The sequence below is a fragment of the Drosophila sechellia genome, chromosome X (genome assembly GCF_004382195.2).
Source record: "Drosophila sechellia strain sech25 chromosome X, ASM438219v1, whole genome shotgun sequence".
Taxonomy (NCBI): Eukaryota; Metazoa; Arthropoda; class Insecta; order Diptera; family Drosophilidae; genus Drosophila; species Drosophila sechellia.
The window spans coordinates 8,984,503-8,997,042 of record NC_045954.1 but is presented as its reverse complement, the minus strand read 5'-3'; the positions used below and the strand labels follow the sequence as shown (position 1 = coordinate 8,997,042).

General features: G+C 38.2%; 1 protein-coding gene across 1 annotated transcript; it reads left to right on the top strand.

Annotated features, from left to right (window-relative positions):
• The first annotated feature begins 761 nt into the window (after nt 1-761).
• LOC6621160 (SET domain-containing protein SmydA-8) lies at nt 762-5,062 on the top strand. Its single transcript, XM_002045299.2, has 2 exons — nt 762-1,874; nt 4,153-5,062. The coding sequence occupies exons 1-2, from the start codon at nt 1,023-1,025 to the stop codon at nt 4,792-4,794; spliced, it is 1,494 nt and encodes a 497-aa protein (XP_002045335.2). The 5' UTR covers nt 762-1,022; the 3' UTR covers nt 4,795-5,062.
• Nucleotides 5,063-12,540: the final 7,478 nt, after the last annotated feature.

The following is a 12,540-nucleotide window of genomic DNA, read 5'->3' as shown; positions in this document are numbered from 1 at the left end:
AACTCTGTGTGCCGGCGGAGATCGTTCATCATCCGCTGATGGGGCGGCATTCTTGGCGCAACTCCAGAGCGCTGTCTTAGATGCACAAATCCATGCCGATTTCGATCCGTGTGTGTGCCGACAATTTTGAACACTCGTTTCGGATGTGCGGATATCTGTACATCCGCCGCCCGACAAGCATCCATCCATCCATTCGTCCGTACATTCAACTGCACTGCGCGAAAAACATTACATTCATACAGAAAATATTGTAATATTTTAATAACAATTTATAGCATTTTACGTAAACTACATGACATTCATTATGATTAAATAATACATATTAAAATGTTACTAAAATATATTACTTATTATAATAATTTATTTAAGTACCTATGTAATTTCTTCAAGTGTTCCTGTCAAAACAGACAGACAGCAACAATGCGCTGTTCATCAATCCATCTGAGTGGACACCAGGATTTCCCTGGTACGTGGGATTGTCTGGGCTCCTGCTCCCAATCCCGCTGCCCTCTTTCCGCTTTGCCCCAGCATCCAATACCCATCTTCCCGATCCGCCAACGCCGTCCAAGAAATCGGGAATCGCATCGCCGTGTGGCGAACATGGCGAAATGCTGAGAAGCCCACCAGCGATTATCGTGAATCTTCGTATGGCGTTCGTTTCTGGCGAACTGGCGATCGTCGACAGCTTGCCGAATTTTCAGCTTTTCGCCGACTTTTCACATAAAAATCATGTAAGGCTGGAAAACGGCGACAGTTTACTCACGGCAGTCGCGAAATAAACGCTGCAGGCGAACCAATCCGTTCCCCCGAAAGATTTCAAGACCAGAGACTTAACCAGAGATCGGTTGCGAGATCCTCGAGAATAAACTAAAGAGTTAACTAATTTCAATTGGTGGAGATACAAATCGGAAATCAGAAATCAGGAATCGAGAGATTCCGCCCAGTGACTTACTTTTTGTTCAAGTGCCGCTGTACTATTTTTTGTGTGATCTGCGCGAAGCAGCGATCCTTGATCCCCCACCATGATCTGCCCGAAACGCACCTCGGAGCTGCTGGATCTGCACCTGGCGCCGTTTAAGGACAAGGATCCGGCCTGGGAGATTGGCGTCTCGAAGATCGCCGGACGCGGAGTGGTGGCCACAAGGAGTCTCAAGCGTGGCGAGATCATCTTCCGCGACAGTCCGCTGCTAATAGGACTGGCCGCCCACGAGGAGGACTCCCTGAATGCGTGCAGCGTGTGCCTGAAGATGCTGCCGGACACGAGATTCATGTGCCGCCAGGGATGCGGTTTGCCCGTGTGCTCCCTGTGCGCCAAGAAGAAGCAGCACAAGAGCGACTGCGATCTGTTCAAGTCGTGGGGACCGAATGAGCCGGACGTGGCCAATTCGGTGATCATCCGGCTGCTCTGCGTCGCCAGGGCCATCAATCTGAGCAAGGAGCAGCGGGATCTGATCTACTGCCTGCAGGCCAATCTGGATAACAATCATCGCACCGAGGTGCGCAATGCGGCCAAGTGCTTCAAGAACTTCCCCACCGACAAGAAGCTCATCGAGATCATGAATCGCACCGTCGCCGTTCTGCGGACCAATGGATTCGACAAGACCACGGACCGAACGAACGACAATCAGGAGTTCAACTACCGGGCACTGTATCCACTCTTCGGCGTCGTCAACCACGACTGCATTCCCAACGCCTACTACACCTTCGAGGAGAAGACCAACAACATGATCGTCCGCGCCGCCGTCGACATACCCGAGGGATTCGAGGTGACCACCACCTATACCAAGCTCTTCACCGGCAACATCGCCCGCCACCTCTTCCTCAAGATGAAGAAGAGCTTCACCTGCAAATGCTCACGCTGCTCCGATCCCACGGTGAGTTTATGGTATCTGTGACTTCACACGGATGAAGTAGCCACAGATTGCCCACTTAAAGAAGGAAACTTAAACATTCCTTACTAGTTTATTAGCCTTTAATGTGCAATGCTTCTATTCTTTTGGTAATTACCTCAGTGAGCACTTTTATTTTGCGTATATTTCTGGAGGAGAATCATCGATGATGAGCCCCGAAAGAAAAACCCCCAGTGATGATCGATGAAATACTGAATAAACTATTTAACCAATTGACCGAAGAAATAATCAAACATCTTTATAGTTCTTTGCGGTTTGAAGTGCGTGCTTGCAAGAGATTTTTTTTTGATTCGTCGATTGCTCATTTTTCGAATGATGATCCATCAAAGAAGACAATTTTCCAAGTTTGCTGGCCTTAATTTTTTTTTTTATTTCGCCGCAATTGTTTCGGGTGCGAAATGCTTTCATTTCGGATTTCCTGTGCCCATCAAAATCCATCCGAAAACAATTAAAGACTCGCGGTCAGATCGATTTGGCCCGCTATTATTACAAGTTGTGGATTTGTGTTGTTCTTGGCCATCGATTGATTTCCATTCCGCTGCCCTGTCTTTTCCCCAGCGGTTTTCCCATTTTCCAGGCGCAACAAGTGGCGGCAAGTAGCCACAATAACAAAGCCTGGCCATAAACAACTTTGTTTATTTTTAAAGGGGCGAAAACAATTCAATTAAATCACAAATAAATAGATGGATTCCAAAAAGCTTTTTAGTTCGCTGCCAGTCTTTTCGAAATTCCTGCATAAATTGAAAAAAAAAAAAATAAATTAAAAGGGAGGGGAAACATTATCAAAATCACAATTCCTGCTGTTTTCTATATTTTTTATATCTGCTGGCATTTGGTTTTCGTCTGGCATTTCGCTACTCATATTGATTTGATTTTGATTTCTTACATTCTCGCCGCTCATTTGAAATTTTGTCACATTTTTGCCATGTTATCCGATGGATATTTTTTATTTGCCTCACATCGGTTGTTGTTCTTTTTGTTGCTGTTTGTTCTCATGTGCATATAGAAACAGATTTTCTTGGCCATGGCCACACATATAGCGCCTCGGATCATAATTCCCCCCATTTGACATTCGTCGAGAATGCGAGGCAGGCGCAACTCAGAGGCCAAATAATGAAAGCTACACGAAAAACCCTTGGAATCAGATTAATATAACCATAATGAGACTATAGTAGAAGTCGTTTCGAAGATGATGACTAGAAATAGTTTAGTATGCAAACATCTAACATCTATGCAAACATCATTTGTTGCCAATATGAGTCTCTATTTATTTTAGCATTCTTTGATTGGCGCTTTGTTGAAAATAGCCCGACTGTTGCTAGTCGCCTGCCCTTGAGTGTGTGGCACGTGTTGGTATAACTATAAAACATATAATCTGAACTATGGTTCAGCGAACTCCCGCAAATGGAATTTTATTTATATGTATATAGTATACGGCTTCCTCCGATCCGAGTGCTCATCATTCGCCATCCGTTTCGATCTTTATCCCAATTACAAGTTTATTGTTCTAAACACAAAATATTGAGTAACAGGCTTCGCTGCGTATAATATTGTGAATCCAAAATTGAAGAGATTTTCCTGTCTATAGTGCAGTCTGCGGATCGGAACCATTAATTATCCAACTTAATTTACGACCAAGCAAATTGGCCAAACGAATCGGATTCACAATTTTATGGATATGACGTGGCATCCTTAACAAACCTGTGTTTGGATATGGATATTTATCGATCGCACGAGCGAATATTAAAACGCACACGTAGCGACAAGTTTTTCTTTTATTAATATTATTAATAATTATATATGTCAATCTGGCGAATCGTATACATATGTACATAGGTATGCAGCATGCTCATGTCGCAGATACACCGCGAGATCACTTGTTCAATCCGATTTGGGATTATTTTTAGCTGGAAACGGAATCGCAATCGGAATCCCAGAAATGTGAAAGCGCTTTTCATTAGCCGAGACATTTGGCCCCAATGATTCACCGCCCCAAAAATCCCCAATGTGCTGCTGTGCCACTTTGCAAAAGTGATCGATGGGCTGGCAAGTGTGGCGATAAGCAATTACCGATTGAATAGATAATAGACTGTCGATCATCAGATAATGTGGCCATAAATTTACAGCCATATCCCATAGTTTATAGCCCCAACTTAGATACTTAGATACTGTAGTTATGAAGTTGAGCGTATCCTTTGTACTAGTTCTCCCACCTCTAACTATAAATCCTTTTGCTTCGTAGGAGAAAGGCGCCTTCATCTCGGGCCTCTACTGCCGCGACACGAACTGCACGGGTCTGGTGGTGCCGGAGATCTCCGGGCTGCCGCATCCCAACTGGAACTGCCTGGAGTGCAAGCAGAAGTCCACGCATGCGCAGATGATGAAGTCGCAGGACTTCGCCAGCGGCGCCATCAATGCAAAGGTCAATTCGAATTCGCTGAGAACACTGGTGCAGTACCTCAACGAGAAGAGCGACAGCTTCATACCCAACTCCAACTACGTGGTCATCGATGCCAAAATGTCCGTGCTGCAGCGGCTCCAGCAGGGACGCGAGGACTGCTCCGAGGAGCTGGCGCACAACACGCGCCTTCGCTACAGCCGCGACATCACCCAGCTGATGGACAAACTGGGCCTGGGCGACAGCCTGCTCCGCACCCACCTGGAAGAGCTTCTGCGTCGCGAGGAGGAGCGCCGCGCCAAGCGGCTGGCGGATGAGGCCGAGAAGCAGCGCAAGCTGGCCGAGCTGCAGGCCAAGGCCGCCGAGGCTGACAAGCTGCTCGAGGTCCTGGAGAAGGAGCAGGCGGATCAGGCCGAGCCAGCGGGCACAGCTGATCCTGGCACGGCTCCTGCTGCGCCGCCGGTGGCCACCGCCGAGTTGGCTTAGATAGCCGGCGTATGCAGTCACCTATTTCGGGACTCGAGTACCTGGCTGAGTGGATTCTGGGATTTCTCCCAAAAGGATGTTGAATATGCAGCTTGGAGAAACTCAATACTCAACTCCTGAAAATCGACGCGTCGTTCCCCAACAGTCCTTTTGGCCATCTCTCCTAGTTCTGTGTTGTGCGTACTAAACTAAATAATCGTATCTGTATCTGTATTTGTATTTATTTATTTATAATAAATTAAAAACCATACTCGACGAGTGCTGCTAATTCCTTGCGAGAGTGTGCCAAGGAACTGTCTGCTTTGGGGCTTTGGAAACGTTTTGTCAAAACGCTTTTTAATCCGTCTAGCTTGAAATATTTTTGAAATTCAAGAGAATATATAGGAGAAAGAATATGTATAGCAACTTTGTGCCGCTGGTGATCATGTGAATGTTTCAATACTGGACATGGGATATAGGGCCATTAAACAGTGCAAGTTTGTAATTACTCAGCAGGCGACATTTATGCGATTATTATTGTTTAAGGATCGTGAAAAAGCAATTCCGGAATAAATGCCGGATGGCAAGTAATTTTGTGGGCAAACTGGGGAAACTATTCACCAACTTTGTGCGCTTTATTCATAAATTTCTTGCCATTTAATTCGAATTTTTTGCCTGGCATTTGTTTTATTTGCCATTAAAAGTTGCAGTCGACTTTGGGAGACCGTTAAAACTGGCGGCCGTATCTATTTTAGATCGCCTTCACAACCGCCTCCCGCCGCTTTACGATCGACTATATATATATATATTTATATATGCATATATAGCCAGATTCAGTTTGAGATTCATAAGTTGATATATGTACGTAGGTGTGCGGGAACATAAAGAAATACGCGGTACTACTGGTAATGCGAATTGGCCATTTGCTGCATACAATATTCAATTCAATTCGATTCGATTTGATTTGATTCAGTTCAGTTTTGCCCCAGTAAACTGCTCATTAAATCGAATATCGTGTACATGAAATTAATAAAATAAATCTTTCGCCGCCCCAACGGCATTATTCGTATCCTATGGATATAGATATACATTCTTGTTCAGTTCGGCTCCACCTGTCTCATCAATTTGTTCGAGAGTCCTCCCCTTTGGGCGATGTCATCGTGTGATCTTAATAGATGGCCGCGCGAAAAGATATAGTAAGCCGATATATACTGTGTAGTGTGGCTGCAAATATTTGTAGTCGCATCTGTATCTAAATCTGCAATAACAATAAAGGATCGCCGAAAGCGGAGCACATTCAAACAAATTTGAAAACACAGCAATCATAAATAAAGCCATAATAAAAATAAATAATAACCGACCGAAAATAATGACCGACCGACATGTATCTATCCGTCGATCCAGCTCTCTATCTGGCCGACTATCTAAATATCTGTCGCAGTATCAGCTCTCTGTATCTGTATCTGCATCTGTATATGTATCTGTATCCGTTCCGACTTGTCGCCAAATGAAAGGAGCTTGTCGCATGTTTCTGTTCTAATCACAAATTGCTTTTAGCCACCCTGCCAGCTTCTGAGATCTGATGGGATGCTTAATGAGTTGGATGGGTGGGTGGGGTGCATGGGCAGTCGGTGCCACATTGATTAATTGCACGCGTTTTCCATTCCCAAACACGACATTTGTCTGCACCAGAAATACCCTATAGAAAGAGTTGAATGAGAGCATGGTGGAACTGGGGATGGTCTGATTTCAAAATTGTATCTAAACCTTTTCAGGAAGTAAATAGTTTGGGTTCGAGTTAAACAACATGTTCAAAAAAATCAAATTTTCAAGATCAAAATTTGCAAAAAATGCCCGCTTTTTTGGCTATAACTTGACTAAAAATGGTCACAGAGGAGTACCATTTTGTACTCCTTACAACCAATACTAACAACCCCTTTCACTTTTAAGCTGATTTTGTGAAATTAATTTTTGGCCAAATTTTCGCTTTTTTTGTAAAATTTGCAAAAAAATGAAACATCCTAGAATTCCCAAACTTGAATGCAGATCGATTGGGATTTAAGAAACAAACTCAACGAGGTATGACATTCCATATTTGGGTAATTATTTCGAATGTTTTGATCAAAATACCAAATATTTTTTTCACAAAAAATCTGGGAAAATATTTTTGGCAAAAAACTAAAATTTCAAATTGGCTTTTTTGGCTAGAACTTGACTAAAAATGGTCACAGAGCAAAAAGGAGTACCATTTTGTACTCCTTACAACCAATACTAACAACCCCTTTCACCTTTAAGCTGATTTTGTGAAATTAATTTTTGGCCAAATTTTCGCTTTTTTTTTAAGGGGTACCATCATCAAAATTTGCAAAAAAATGAAACATCCTAGAATTCCCAAACTTGAATGCAGATCGATTGGGATTTAAGAAACAAACTCAACGAGGTATGACATTCCATATTTGGGTAATTATTTCGAATGTTTTGATCAAAATACCAAATATTTTTTTCACAAAAAATCTGGGAAAATATTTTTGGCAAAAAACTGAAATTTCAAATTGGCTTTTTTGGCTATAACTTGACTAAAAATGGTCAGAGAGCAAAAAGGAGTACCATTTTGTACTCCTTACAACCAATACTAACAACCCCTTTCACTTTTAAACTGATTTTGTAAAATTAATTTTTGGCCAAATTTTCGCTTTTTTTTTAAGGGGTACCATCATCAAAATTTGCAAAAAAATGAAACATCCTAGAATTCCCAAACTTGAATGCAGATCGATTGGGATTTAAGAAACAAACTCAACGAGGTATGACATTCCATATTTGGGTAATTATTTCGAATGTTGTGATCAAAATACCAAATATTTTTTTCACAAAAAATCTGGGAAAATATTTTTGGCAAAAAACTGAAATTTCAAATTGTTCTTTTTGGCTAGAACTTGACTAAAAATGGTTACAGAGCAAAAAGGAGTACCATTTTGTACTCCTTACAACCAATACTAACAACCCCTTTCACCTTTAAGCTGATTTTGTGAAATTAATTTTTGGCCAAATTTTCGCTTTTTTTGTAAGGGGTAAGGGTACCATCATCAAAATTTGCAAAAAAATGAAACATCCTAGAATTCCCAAACTTGAATGCAGATCGATTGGGATTTAAGAAACAAACTCAACGAGGTATGACATTCCATATTTGGGTAATTATTTCGAATGTTTTGATCAAAATACCAAATATTTTTTTCACAAAAAATCTGGGAAAATATTTTTGGCAAAAAACTGAAATTTCAAATTGGCTTTTTTGGCTATAACTTGACTAAAAATGGTCAGAGAGCAAAAAGGAGTACCATTTTGTACTCCTTACAACCAATACTAACAACCCCTTTCACCTTTAAGCTGATTTTGTAAAATTAATTTTTGGCCAAATTTTCGCTTTTTTTGTACTCCTTACAACCAATACTAACAACCCCTTTCACCTTTAAGCTGATTTTGTGAAATTAATTTTTTGTACAAATTTTCGCTTTTTTGTAAGGGGTAAGGGTACCATCATCAAAATTTGCAAAAAAATGAAACATCCTAGAATTCCCAAACTTGAATGCAGATCGATTGGGATTTAAGAAACAAACTCAACGAGGTATGACATTCCATATTTGGGTAATTATTTCGAATGTTGTGATCCAAATACCAAATATTTTTTTCACAAAAAATCTAGGAAAATATTTTTGGCAAAAAACTGAAATTTCAAATTGTCCTTTTTGGCTAGAACTTGACTAAAAATGGTTACAGAGCAAAAAGGAGTACCATTTTGTACTCCTTACAACCAATACTAACAACCCCTTTCACCTTTAAGCTGATTTTGTGAAATTAATTTTTGGCCAAATTTTCGCTTTTTTTGTAAGGGGTACCATCATCAAAATTTGCAAAAAAATGAAACATCCTAGAATTCCCAAACTTGAACGCAGATCGATTGTGATTTAAGCAACAAACTCAACGAGGTATGACATTCCATATTTGGGTAATTATTTCGAATGTTTTGATCAAAATACCAAATATTTTTTTCACAAAAAATCTGGGAAAATATTTTTGGCAAAAAACTGAAATTTCAAATTGGCTTTTTTGGCTATAACTTGACTAAAAATGGTCAGAGAGCAAAAAGGAGTACCATTTTGTACTCCTTACAACCAATACTAACAACCCCTTTCACTTTTAAACTGATTTTGTAAAATTAATTTTTGGCCAAATTTTCGCTTTTTTTTTAAGGGGTACCATCATCAAAATTTGCAAAAAAATGAAACATCCTAGAATTCCCAAACTTGAATGCAGATCGATTGGGATTTAAGAAACAAACTCAACGAGGTATGACATTCCATATTTGGGTAATTATTTCGAATGTTGTGATCAAAATACCAAATATTTTTTTCACAAAAAATCTGGGAAAATATTTTTGGCAAAAAACTGAAATTTCAAATTGTTCTTTTTGGCTAGAACTTGACTAAAAATGGTTACAGAGCAAAAAGGAGTACCATTTTGTACTCCTTACAACCAATACTAACAACCCCTTTCACCTTTAAGCTGATTTTGTGAAATTAATTTTTGGCCAAATTTTCGCTTTTTTTGTAAGGGGTAAGGGTACCATCATCAAAATTTGCAAAAAAATGAAACATCCTAGAATTCCCAAACTTGAATGCAGATCGATTGGGATTTAAGAAACAAACTCAACGAGGTATGACATTCCATATTTGGGTAATTATTTCGAATGTTTTGATCAAAATACCAAATATTTTTTTCACAAAAAATCTGGGAAAATATTTTTGGCAAAAAACTGAAATTTCAAATTGGCTTTTTTGGCTATAACTTGACTAAAAATGGTCAGAGAGCAAAAAGGAGTACCATTTTGTACTCCTTACAACCAATACTAACAACCCCTTTCACCTTTAAGCTGATTTTGTGAAATTAATTTTTGGCCAAATTTTCGCTTTTTTTGTACTCCTTACAACCAATACTAACAACCCCTTTCACCTTTAAGCTGATTTTGTGAAATTAATTTTTTGTACAAATTTTCGCTTTTTTTGTAAGGGGTAAGGGTACCATCATCAAAATTTGCAAAAAAATGAAACATCCTAGAATTCCCAAACTTGAATGCAGATCGATTGGGATTTAAGAAACAAACTCAACGAGGTATGACATTCCATATTTGGGTAATTATTTCGAATGTTGTGATCCAAATACCAAATATTTTTTTCACAAAAAATCTAGGAAAATATTTTTGGCAAAAAACTGAAATTTCAAATTGTCCTTTTTGGCTAGAACTTGACTAAAAATGGTTACAGAGCAAAAAGGAGTACCATTTTGTACTCCTTACAACCAATACTAACAACCCCTTTCACCTTTAAGCTGATTTTGTGAAATTAATTTTTGGCCAAATTTTCGCTTTTTTTGTAAGGGTACCATCATCAAAATTTGCAAAAAAATGAAACATCCTAGAATTCCCAAACTTGAACGCAGATCGATTGTGATTTAAGCAACAAACTCAACGAGGTATGACATTCCATATTTGGGTAATTATTTCGAATGTTTTGATCAAAATACCAAATATTTTTTTCACAAAAAATCTGGGAAAATATTTTTGCAAAAAAACTGAAATTTCAAATTGGCTTTTTTGGCTAGAACTTGACTAAAAATGGTCACAGAGCAAAAAGGAGTACCATTTTGTACTCCTTACAACCAATACTAACAACCCCTTTCACTTTTAAGCTGATTTTGTGAAATTAATTTTTGGCCAAATTTTCGCTTTTTTTGTAAGGGGTACCATCATCAAAATTTGCAAAAAAATGAAACATCCTAGAATTCCCAAACTTGAATGCAGATCGATTGGGATTTAAGAAACAAACTCAACGAGGTATGACATTCCATATTTGGGTAATTATTTCGAATGTTGTGATCCAAATACCAAATATTTTTTTCACAAAAAATCTAGGAAAATATTTTTGGCAAAAAACTGAAATTTCAAATTGTCCTTTTTGGCTAGAACTTGACTAAAAATGGTTACAGAGCAAAAAGGAGTACCATTTTGTACTCCTTACAACCAATACTAACAACCCCTTTCACCTTTAAGCTGATTTTGTGAAATTAATTTTTGGCCAAATTTTCGCTTTTTTTGTAAGGGGTACCATCATCAAATTTGCAAAAAAATGAAACATCCTAGAATTCCCAAACTTGAACGCAGATCGATTGTGATTTAAGCAACAAACTCAACGAGGTATGACATTCCATATTTGGGTAATTATTTCGAATGTATTGATCAAAATACCAAATATTTTTTTCACAAAAAATCTGGGAAAATATTTTTGCAAAAAACTGAAATTTCAAATTGGCTTTTTTGGCTAGAACTTGACTAAAAATGGTCACAGAGCAAAAAGGAGTACCATTTTGTACTCCTTACAACCAATACTAACAACCCCTTTCACTTTTAAGCTGATTTTGTGAAATTAATTTTTGTCCAAATTTTCGCTTTTTTTGTAAGGGGTACCCTTAACGGGTACTTGTCATTAAATTATTTTTGCCAATTTTCGCTTTTTTTGTAAGGGGTACCATCATCAAAATTTGCAAAAAAATGAAACATCCTAGAATTCCCAAACTTGAATGCAGATCGATTGGGATTTAAGAAACAAACTCAACGAGGTATGACATTCCATATTTGGGTAATTATTTCGAATGTTTTGATCAAAATACCAAATATTTTTTTCACAAAAAATCTGGGAAAATATTTTTGGCAAAAAGCTGAAATTTCAAATTGGCTTTTATGGCTATAACTTGACTAAAAATGGTCACAGAGCAAAAAGGAGTACCATTTTGTACTCCTTACAACCAATACTAACAACCCTTTCACTTTTAAGCTGATTTTGTGAAATTAATTTTTGGCCAAATTTTCGCTTTTTTGTATTACCCTACTACATTTACCTTTACTGATTTTAATTAATTTTTCCAATTTTCGCTTTTTTTGTAAGGGGTTACCATCATCAAAATTTGCAAAAAAATGAAACATCCTAGAATTCCCAAACGTGAATGCAGATCGATTGGGATTTAAGAACAAACTCAACGAGGTATGACATTCCATATTTGGGTAATTATTTCGAATGTTTTGATCAAAATACCAAATATTTTTTTCACAAAAAATCTGGGAAAATATTTTTGGCAAAAAACTAAAATTTCAAATTGGCTTTTTTGGCTAGAACTTGACTAAAAATGGTCACAGAGCAAAAAGGAGTACCATTTTGTACTCCTTACAACCAATACTAACAACCCCTTTCACTTTTAAGCTGATTTTGTGAAATTAATTTTTGGCCAAATTTTCGCTTTTTTTGTAAGGGGTACCATCATCAAAATTTGCAAAAAAATGAAACATCCTAGAATTCCCAAACTTGAATGCAGATCGATTGGGATTTAAGAAACAAACTCAACGAGGTATGACATTCCATATTTGGGTAATTATTTCGAATGTTTTGATCAAATACCAAATATTTTTTTCACAAAAAATCTAGGAAAATATTTTTGGCAAAAAACTGAAATTTCAAATTGTCCTTTTTGGCTAGAACTTGACTAAAAATGGTTACAGAGCAAAAAGGAGTACCATTTTGTACTCCTTACAACCAATACTAACAACCCCTTTCACCTTTAAGCTGATTTTGTGAAATTAATTTTTGGCCAAATTTTCGCTTTTTTTGTAAGGGGTACCATCATCAAAATTTGCAAAAAAATGAAACATCCTAGAATTCCCAA

Bases quoted from the DNA above. Each gene is read 5' to 3' on its own strand.
- LOC6621160 (XM_002045299.2), top strand. From the start codon at position 1,023: ATGATCTGCCCGAAACGCACCTCGGAGCTGCTGGATCTGCACCTGGCG. The intron at 1,875-4,152 runs GTGAGTTTATGG...TTTGCTTCGTAG, and splicing joins CACGCTGCTCCGATCCCACG to GAGAAAGGCGCCTTCATCTC.